General features: G+C 37.3%; 1 protein-coding gene across 1 annotated transcript; it reads right to left on the reverse strand.

Moving 5' to 3' along the window:
• Nucleotides 1-1,150: 1,150 nt before the first annotated feature.
• On the reverse strand, nucleotides 1,151-3,433 carry LOC126335331 (protein AATF-like). The gene has a single exon (XM_049998489.1). It carries the CDS (start codon nucleotides 3,309-3,311, stop codon nucleotides 1,740-1,742), a length of 1,572 nt encoding a protein of 523 aa, XP_049854446.1. The 5' UTR covers nucleotides 3,312-3,433; the 3' UTR covers nucleotides 1,151-1,739.
• Between the last annotated feature and the right edge of the window lie 8,058 nt (nucleotides 3,434-11,491).

Raw genomic sequence — 11,491 nt, forward strand, 5'->3', positions numbered from 1 at the left:
GCCATGCTCCTCGTGGTGGTTTGCACAGTATAGCTGTAGACGTAGGCTTATGTTAAGGGTGTTTTAACCAATAAATTAATCATAAGTTATATGGAGAATTGGAAAACAGTATGCTGCTTGATATTTTATTTTAGTATATAAGGTATTCCAGTTTTATTGCCGCCATAAAAGAATGTAAAAAAACTTATGATTAAGTTATTTGGAACAATAGAATAGAGGATATGCCATAATGAATTCATTTTCTACAAACCTCACAATAATTCCAAAAAATTCACGGAATATTTCTGGGAATAACATTCCAAGATAGTTTAGCATAAAAAACTGAACAAGCAAGTTAGATGTCTTTTCTTTATAACAAAATAATTTTAAAGAGTAAATAAGAGTAGTCACACACACATCTAGGGGCTTCATTTAGAAGGTAAATACTGTTTGATAGAATGCTCAGACCTGGACACACTATCTTGGCTAATGACATGCATTAACATTTCAGTGTGAATTGAACACTGCTCTTGAAAGTATTTGATTGTTTAATTTGTTTCATGGAAGCTTATCCTATTTAATTTTCTTCCTTTTACACAATTCCGTAGCGGGTAAATTGGGTATATCAAATGGCAGTTTATTTTTTCCTTTTACTTTAAGGGCATTTCACATTTTGATCATAGTATGATAAGTATATAGAACAAACTTTTCTATAAGGATAATGGGCATTATTACCAAAAAGCCATTATGAAATAATGATCCATAACAATAATGGGAATTCCTCGATGAAAAAATATGTAAAATAAGGGAAAGGCAGCCTCTTACCCACTGACAATTAACCCATTGCACTCAAAAACACACAAAAAAAACAAAAAAAAAACAGTTGAACAGGTCCAAACACACAGGATCAGGGTAGCGGTGAGACAGCTACCACAAGCATGTACACTTGTATATCTGCGCTCTTATTACAGAAAGAGCAGGCACTCAAGAGCTAGTGTTAACTGTTTTGTGTTACGTTTTTCTGTGTTCCACACATAAATCCTCTATAGGTAACTGGTTATATTTCAGATATAGAGTCACATAAATTTAGTTGCAAGTCTCCATTCCTGTTCTGTACATGAACCTTTTATTTAACAACTCTCGTCCTGAATCACCATTTTAAAACAAGCACTCTCTCTATCACACTTTATTAGACTGTGAAAAGTGTTGCATTTGCACAAGCACTGCACAGATAGTTATGAAACTGCAGGACAGACAGTGGTAAGTCATTAACTGAGTGCTAAGATGTCTAATTTAGGCCTACATTATTTGACTCTGCCTAATGGAACCAAAGTGAAAAAAAGGAGATACCAACACAGATTATCTCCTTTGACTAGCCACATCAGTAACACAGAAAGAGACACACAATCTTCGACCACTGGCTAATCTCTGAATAATTCTTTGAATTGCCACCAAGCTGCTTCTATATCACACTTGTTAGACCCACCAATTCATTCGATGTTGATAGGTTAAACAAAACCCAAATAAATTTCAGTCTTCTTTTATGGACTTAAAACCATAATTACAGTATCAATTGATATAAGTTATATCCATGTTTTAAAAGGCTATCATTAGACCATTCACACATGTGATTTGGTAAACTGAGACACTTCCTTGGTAGCAAAAGCATAAGAATTTCAGGATTTTTACATGAAATTACGACAACTCTATACCAAATTATACTGTCATTTACTGCATTTATGTACATACAGAAATTGTAATTACAATTTCTTTTTTCCAAACAAAGAATTATATAGGTCAGTTTTTGCTTCATCTGTCCAACTGCTTTCCGCTATAGGAGCCATAAAATTAACTAATTTTGGATGCGCAACATATTTAATTCTCCGTCCCTTGGTTGCTCGTACGTCTATTTTCCGTTTCATCTTGCTTCTTAGCTTCTGAAGCTCTAACCACTGTCGGCCAAGTTGCACTGGGTCCGTAACACCCGCAGTTTTACGTTCTATCAATTCTCGAAGCAACTGGTGATAAAAATCACTGTCATCAAATACTTCTGGATCGTATTCTTTTAATCTTTCCGACTCTTTTGGTTCTTCGTTTTTCGCATTCTCATCTTCCTGTATCTCCTGACATATAGGGGAGTATGTTGATCGCTTAAGTTGCGTTCTTTGAATAAGTCGATGACGATTGCTCAAAATCTGCTCAATTTGTTTTAAAGTAGACTGTTCAAAATTTGAAAAATTTCTGCTGCTAATTTTTCCACTTGAAACACGAGTCTTATCATTCCATTTCTGAATAGTACTGTTACGATACTCCAGGTATTCTTTATGCTGAGTATCTAACAATGTTCCATAATCATCAATCTTTCGTTTCTTAATTTTAGGCTCATACAACGATTTGTCTTCTACGTGTTCTTCAAGCACATCTTCAGCTTCTCCATCTTCTTCTGTATCACTTGGTATTTCCTCGTCAGCACTTTCTGAACCTGCCTGTGAGGATTTCAAATTCCTGGTTTCGGGGAATGACTTTAATAAACTCTCACGTAGCACAATAAATTTCTCAAGCAAATCTGTAACAAAATTTTGGGTCTTATTCAATGCATCTTTCAACTGTGTTCCGCCTTTCTGTTTATAATCTTCAAACGTTGCATGAGATGGGATTCTGTTAGCAGTCAACAAACACTTCTGAAGGTGAATCCTACATTCAAGTAAATTGTCCCACATTCTAAGCTGATTTCTAACACATCTGCCCTTCTCAATTTCTAGATTTGTATTTCTGTTCGAAACATGCTGAAAGGTGTCACTCCCAATATCTGACACCTGTTTGTTTTCGGCGAGGTGTTTGGCTTCACCAGTAATGCTGAAAGAATCGTCTGTTGCACTGTCTTCGCTTTCTTCAGAACTGCCAGTGTCCACGGCTTCGTCATCCGTGGCAGCATCAGTAGTTTGCTCACTATTTCCATAATCTGCATCATTTTCGCTCTCGCCAGAATCGCCGCGTTCCCACGATTCATTCCCGGCCTCGTCTTCGCTGCTACTGTTATCATCGTTGCTGCTGGGTCCCGGTACGAAAACTTCATTTTTTCGTGGCTCAGCACCCAGAGACTTGCGAGACACTTTCCGGCCTGAATACCTGGCATCCTGATCCTCTAATAAATCTACGCTCTTCTTAAACTTGGATATCACTATGTCGTCGTCACTGAATTCTTCCTGATAATTTTCTACTACTTTGGCTGCACTATCAATGTTTATGTCATCTTCCGGATCGAATGACACAGGAACCGGGTTAACTAATTCCAATATCGACTGAGAAGTAGTTTTTTTATGAGATTCCATACTTGATAACAAACTCTTTACTTCATATAAACAACTTTCACACACAACTTAAAGAACACATGTACATCGAGACAGCATGGTTGTCAAAGGTAGTGCACAACTCACAGATAGTGTTCTCGTGTTAATATCTTTGTATATTGATCGAGGGAAGCCTAAAATCTTTGTATAAAGTCGTCACAAGAAGATTATAATTTCCTTGAGCATACAGACTTTAAGGATACAAACTTCAAAATTTTTTGAAGAAATTAGTCAGTAATGACATGTCATGAATTCACAGTAAATTACAAAAACCAACGCCGAACAGAAAATAGAAATGCAACACTGTAACGTAATGAATTTATCTAATTATCAAGCCTTTTGATTGTTACAGTTTAGAAGCCATAGCGACAACATTATTTACGTCGTATGGAATATTATTGTTGCAAGAGATGGCATTTCAGAAAATATGAGGCGAGAGATTAGCTTTGAAAATTGTAAATAAAAGCAGTGCGGAACAGCGTCATATTACTTGCTTTTTACGTTGTATTACACCTAAGGAAAAAAAAAAAAAACAAGCAAACTGTAGACATAAGCTGTTAACGAGACATCCTGGAAATACAAGGTACTTGTAACGAAGTATGAGAAGTCAGTCTACTGCCTCAATTATCGTCCTTTTTGTTACTTATCCGTTAGGGCAAAGAAAAACGACTCTATTTACATTCCTCAAGCACACAATAGTTTCCTCTGTCAAAATGTTGATGGTCCATTGAAGGTATTTAATTTCTATATCACTGAACTTGTACACTCAGTACCACTTTTACCCCTTTTTCAGCAACATAGTTTATTCCAGCTTATACTGTGCCAACATTTGAAACCAACACGTAATTCACGGCATTTATTTGACAAGTTTTTGGTCTTTTATTTCCTGAATCCGCTGTCCAAGAAGCACAGGACTATAATTTTGTCGACAGTGGCGCACCAATCATCATACGGAACTATTGACGAAAGTCGAGGTGTGTCATAAATCTTTTTCATTATTGTGTCGGCCTGCCGGTAACAAAAGGAAGGCATATAATCGTTCTGTGATTTGATTCTGCCTGTGCGACGTACCTAACAAACTGTCAACCTTTTCGTAAGAAGTGTTACTAACGTAAAATGTATGTCTCCACTGTATGCTACAGTTCGGTCAGAAAACGGCAGTCCTCGTCAAGTAGCAGAGTTTTTGCGTCACACTGGCACAGATCAAGTTCTTCATTGCATGTTGCAATAAAAACTATAACTTTGCTACAATATCTTTGAAATACATTTACTTATGGTGAATCTACTCCTAAGGTGTTCCCTGCTTGCGTTGTTTTTAAATTACAAACTTTGGGAAAACAAAGCTGCACGTGAAGATAGTGATTGATTGTAAGCTGTCATCTTAAAATAAGCGAACATGTCTTAAATATGTGTTCATCAAAGATTATATGCACATTTATGCATCTATTCACGTTAAGTGTTGCCACAGATTACTGCGGGCTCTGTGAGAAACCAGGAACTCACACATTGTGCTTGTATCCAGTAAGACAATACATTTTCACCGATTTTTTTTATTAAGTAGACATGTGTTATAGTTGTTTACTGTGTGCTCATTCTTAAGGACAATTTTTAACTTTAATGTAGGAATAATATATTCAGTCATTATTACAAAATGAAGACGCTTAAGGCACTTCTTTAGTTCTGAGTAGAGCTTTTTTTTCTTTTTTTCGCAGTAATCGATTTGAAGCAAAGCTCTACAGTTAGTTGCCTACCTACTGTGATAATGCCTTTTGTTTATGGGGTGGGAAACTGACCGCTATTTACCTTTGGAAGTCTGAATTCGAGTAAAATTTTGTAATGGGTTTTCTGACTTATGGGATTGTGATTTTAGTTCATGAAATGGGAATCGGTTACCTCATTTATTCTGCCAGGTAATGTACACATTTATTGATTATAAAGAATCCGTCTCGATTACAAATAGAAACCGGATGTTGACCTAGGTTTAGACGCGGACAACCACACCTTCTTCAGAACACACTAAAACTACAAACTGCCTAAAGTGTGTTCCGAAGAAGGGGTGGTTATCCGCCCTGAAATCTAGCTCAACAATCATTAAATTATTCACGGTTGCTGACAATGTTAAAAGTTTTGTAATGTACACATTATTTATTATTCACTAGATTTAAGCAGGGTTGCACAAGCATGAATTACTTCTGTGTGCATGCCCTGCTACAATTTCTGTTAAGTCACTGTACATGTAGAGACACCCTACTTGCATACTGTCATACCAACTTACACATAAGTTACGAAAGTTAAAAGGCTTTTAGTTTTCTTTCATGGGTTCATTTCCACCATCACACCTACGATCTTCGCCCATTGCCGCTAGGTGGAATAAACATCATGCTATTCCCGTTCGTCCACATGTCAGTTTGTGAGAGAAAATGTCAACAGGATAATATTTTTGTTGTTTAGCTTCGACTGGACTTTTTTCTGGAGTGTTATGTGGTTCTCTCTGTAGCGAATACTTTAGAAAAGCTATACTGAGATGTAGGTTAGAAGTTCACTTCAGAAGAATTCTGTTGTAGGCAACTTCAGAAACTTTCAGAAGGATTGGAAGGATGAAATGGGTCTGTAATTAGAAGTGGTCTGCTAGTCTCCCTTTGTATATATGTGTATCATTACAGAATTTTCAGTTCCTTGGAGAAATATGATTTTGTTGCTGACTTATCATAAATATCACGCTAGTTCTATGAAGTCAGAAAAATATTTTAATACTGTAAAAGAAATACCATCATAGACAGCAGATTTATTACATTTTGTGACATGATTAATCTAGTAAATTCTTAAAGGGTTTCATTTTTGAAACTAATATCTGTTGGTGGTACAGCAATACCTAATAAATAAATTTGATGCATCTTTGCATGGTTGTTTATTAACTGATGCAGTGTTTACTGCTTCTGTGAGGAAGTACTTAATGAATTTGGTGCCCATTGATTTCAATGTGTCGCAATTTCTGTTACATTTAGGTTCTCTGCATTCAATTTCAGGTGCATTACTATTTTTTGTGTTTTGCTTAATAAAATGCGAACTGGTTTTGTTTTGTGTTATTTTTAGAGTATCTTATTTTTTGAGCAAAATTCGTGTTTTTTGTTTTTTTAATAATGAACAGTGTGATTTTGCAATACTTGTGGTAAGGCATTTTTAATACCAAACTATTAATTGTTCTCTGAATTAGGCAGAGCTTTCTCTTTCTGGCATGAGATACTTTAATCTACACCTCATTCTTGTTCCTGTTCAGTTTTACCGTTTCATACGAGGTACAACAATAAAGTAATGAGTCTGATGTGAAAAAAATGTTGCTTACCGTTTTAGTCAAGTTCAGTGTTGTCTCCTTCAAATTATTTCCCTTCTGATTGCACATACTTTTTCCAGCGCTTCTGCCATTGATGGTAACATTTCTGGATCTCATCTTCTGTAATATCTTCCAAGACCTGCCTTATACCTTTTTGGACATCTTGTGTTATTTGAATATGGTATTCTTTTGGCCACCGTTTTGACTCTTTGAAACAGAAAAAAGTCGCACAGAGCGATATCTGTGATTGTGATTTTAGTTCATGAAATGGGGAAGGTGGCTGTGGTAGTACTGAAATTTGTTTTGATGTTAAAAATTGCTGTACTGACAGAGCAGTATGAGAGGGCGCATTATCGTGATGCAGAATCCAATCTTTCTCATTCCAAGATCTTCAGTTATTATTAGACGAACCGTTTCTCGATTGATGTTTAGTTCTTCTGCAATCCTTTTCACAGATAATGTTCGATCAGATCGTACGAGTTCATATACCCTGGCCATGTTGACATCCGCCATGAGGTTGATGATCGTCTACTGCGATCTTCATCTGCAACATTCGTTCTGCCTTCACTAAACATTTTATGCCAACGAAAAAACTTGTGCTCTTGATATAACCTCGTCTCCAAAAGCCTTCTGAAGATTACCATAAGTTGTCGTCGCGTTTTCACCCACTTTGACGCAAAAAGAAATGCCATAACGTTGCGCAATATTGTGCTGTTCCATTTCCGTGATGAGAGACACAAACACACGTTAACTTATTACAGCACAACAAACGACTGAGCAGTTGCATCGATGTGCCGATTGGACTAGAAGCAGCTTATAGACCAAGGTCAAAGATATTGTGCCTATGCAAGACTGCAGGGTTGATACATCTTGCAAAGAAAATCAGTCTCATTTCTTTATTGTCACACCTAGTATTTGAGGAGACATGGTATCATACCTACATTTATTACAGTCCAATTAAAATTACTTGATAGTTGACACCTATCACTTGTTGATACAGTGTTGCCACATCCACTGCCAGTTACTGCTTAGTTACATGGTGGGACACTTCATAAATGCTGTTAATGTGTAATACAGAGCAATGTTGGGTGTATGAGTTATGATAGAAATGGGAGATGCTCTGTTGGCATCTGATATTAAGTGAGCAATGAATGGATTATGGCAGATGATAGGTTTTGTAGCCCTGAATTTAAACTAGTGTCCTAAGCTATTCACAACCTAGTGATGTGCAATGTATCTGAGAAGACAGTGATCAGAAATCCTTGACAGAACAAAAATCACAGTCACTTTGTTGACAACCTTTAAAGCTAACTCTGTGAGTACACTCAAGATAGAAAAATTTCATAATGTGTTTCTTTGCTTTGTCATCTTCCACAACAAAATTTCAGATTCAGCAGTAAAAATATGGGGTTTCTCACTGTTGTTGATTACCTGAAACTACCCTCACACTGACCACATTACCAACTGACAAACATTTCCGATTGGCACTTCGTTGCAGATTGTAGGCTGTCCAAGCAGATTCCAAGCGAAAAAGAATGAAAGGAAGGAAAATAACAACAAATAAAAAAGTCAATACAGTTATGAGAATGACATGGCAAAGTATTAGAAATAAAAAAAACATTTAGACCAATTAATTGAATAAAAAGGATAATCAAAGTCTTTTGATTAGATACAGAAAAATAAAAATTTCTCTGTATGTGAAAATATGTAATCCTTCGACCCCCTACATACCAAGTTTACATGCTAACCACTATGCTATGCCATTACTCATCAAAAGACTATTATTATATTTATGGCTCCACTGTCTCAGTCACAAACGGCTAAATGAGAACCTTCAAGATTTCAGCTTCAGCAAATGTCGTGTGAAGCTTGTCTAATGTAACCTGATTTCCGTGATTGTAATAACTGTTCAAATAACATTGAATCGAGTCTTGTGCAGATGAACCCATTAGTGATTGGTTAATGCTATGAATGAAATGAAAATGGCCAGAGCCAGGATCGGGATCCGAACACACCGAGAAAGAAAGCTGGACAAGGAATTGGAAATGAACGAATTGTTGTGGCAGTATGACAATGGCGAATGGTTCAGGTGTGATGTTAAGCATAAATGTGGCTCAAAGGGATTCAGAATTCATTTTATTCATTCAGATCTGATTTTCGAACTAAATTTTGTCCTCAGCAGATAGATCTCTTATTAATGCATTGTGTGCCCCCAGATGCTTCCTACAAGAAACCTATTTTCATGCCCAATGTCTGTGGGCCAATTTTTCTTTATCAGTGTCACTCTTAAGTTTTTCAGCTAAAATCTGCACAAACATATTAACTTCTACATGAATAATATCAGTTGTCACCATCATGAGTCATATAACTTATACTTACAAATTACATTACAAAAAGTAGTATCAACACTGAATGTTTTAAACTCTGCTAAACATTTGGCCCCGTCACATCTTCAGTAGAGAAAATGTATATTATCCTTTCTAAATGTCATTGTCAGAAATGGGTAGGACAGACTTCACTGTACTCTTGATCATTTCACTCATACTCTGCCTGTCGTTAATTTGACATACCAATTGAAAACATTTGGTATCAGACCTTGGACCATATGTCAAAGGAAACCCGATAAAAATTTTCTTCTTAGCCGGAGGATTTATAAATAAGATTACTAACTATAAAGACAATACTTATTCAAACTAAAAGATGTAAGACTACTGAATGAATAAGTATTTATTATTGTGAGGAAAAATAAGGCCATTGAATAGATTGGGAGCATTACATTTAATTTCCTTATTTTCCTCTTTCTACCGAGCGAGGTGGCGCAGTGGTTTGCACACTGGACTCGCATTCGGGAGGACGACGGTTCAATCCCAAGTCCGGCCATCCTGATTTCCCTAAATCGTTGCTGGCAAATGCCGGGATGGTTCCTTTCAAAGGGCACGGTCGGCTTCCTTCCCTAATCCAATGAGACCGATGACCTCACTGTCTGGTCTCCTCTCCCCAAACAACCCAACCCAACCCAACCCTCTTTCTAACAACAGTAAATTATTGGTAACAGCAGTGCAAAAACTGCAGGCTGTATTACACTTTCCAGTTGCATTAATGCAGTCACCTATCAAAAGCGTGAATAACCATCTTTTGCAGCTTGGACTGCTGCAAGACATGCAGGAAGAGAGTCAGCGAGGTTCTGGAAGGTAAAACGTATGTGGAGCCATGCTGACTCCAGTACCACGACCAGTACCGGTAGGTTTCTCGGTTGAGGATCTGTGACGCTAACAGCCCGATTCAGATGGTTCCAACAGTGTTAAATCTGTGGAGTTTGGTGACCACTGGAATGCAATGAACCTATTCTGGTGCTCTTCGAACACTATAAGCTGTGTGACATGTTGCATTGTTCTGCTGGTAGATGCCATTGTGCTGAGGAAAAACAAGCTCCATAGAGGGGTGGATATGGTCCCCAGCATAGATGCATACTCGCGTTGATCCATTGTGCATTTCAGAATGACGATATCACTATGGAATACCATGAAAATTTTCCTCAGACCCTAACAACTCTCTCCTCTCGCCTGGACCCTTTTGTCGATTCTTGCGGTGTGTTTGCTCTCAGACGTCTTACGCCGTACACGCCAACAACAGAAAACGCAATTCATCTGAAATGGCCTGTCACCACTCAGTGGACGTCCAGATGCGATTTTGGCTTGCAAATTCCAGCCTTTGTCGCTGATGAGCAGCAGTCAGCAGACGTGCATGAGTCAGGCATCTGCTGTGGAGGCACATACACAACAACATTAGGTGAATAGTCATTGAGGAGATATTGGTAGTAGGGCCTTGGTTCATCCCAGTGGTCATTTGCTCAACAGTAGTATATGTGTTCTCCCATCATCTATGGCCTGTGGCGCACAGCATTTGCCTTAGCACTGGTTTTGGATAGTGGGACTTTGTCATGTACAGTGTACTTTAACCATGGTGGCACATGAACAGTTTACAAACTTAGCCATTTCAGAGATCCTTCCACCTTTGGGTCAGAAGCCAACGATCATGCCTTCCACTGTTAGTGCTGCCACCTGTCATCTGTGAATGGTTACTGAACATTGACATTGAACATAGGTGGTGGTGGCATTAATATGCTGGGCTGTTTATAAAGTTAGGTAAGAATATTCATTTCAGTATAGAAGGGGGACATCCAACACATACAGATAATGTACAGACAACTTACTTAAAGGGTAAGTTTTTTATTTTTTATACGGCATCTGTAACACAGTCCAAGAGAATGAAGAACTACATACAAACAGTTCCATAAACAAAAGACATTTTACATCAAAAGAAGCTACTGAGAACCAGTTTAAGTTAATATGAAATTTAAAATGAGTGTACCCTAAGATAATTCGGTGGTGTGTTTAGCTCATTTGTTGGTGTGGTTTCTTCCTTCATACAGTACAATAATCAACAATATTAGGGTTAGATTACTTTCTACCTTTGAAAAATTGTGTTATTTGGCTTACTGTTGACGGTAACATTGAATTTATGACTATTCAATTCAGTGAAAGTGCGAGGTCTTATTGTGTTCTTAAATGTGTGGTCTCTGCCGTGGATCGAAAATCATCATGTTTAACAGCTACTCATTTTACAGTTATGTTGTTCTACACAATAAATTGTTATCTATGGACCTCTATCATGAATCTTGTAGAGTCTTTCAATAAGTTTCTGAGGTCCAGAGGATAGTGAACGATTTTACAGTTTAAAACAAAACAACAAAATACTCTTTTCCACACAAGTCCTGGTATGTTCTGAAGTGAAATTCTGATCTTTTATGTTGTTAATGTAATGCAACACG

This window comes from Schistocerca gregaria, chromosome 2, assembly GCF_023897955.1.
Source record: "Schistocerca gregaria isolate iqSchGreg1 chromosome 2, iqSchGreg1.2, whole genome shotgun sequence".
In the NCBI taxonomy this organism is placed as follows: Eukaryota; Metazoa; Arthropoda; class Insecta; order Orthoptera; family Acrididae; genus Schistocerca; species Schistocerca gregaria.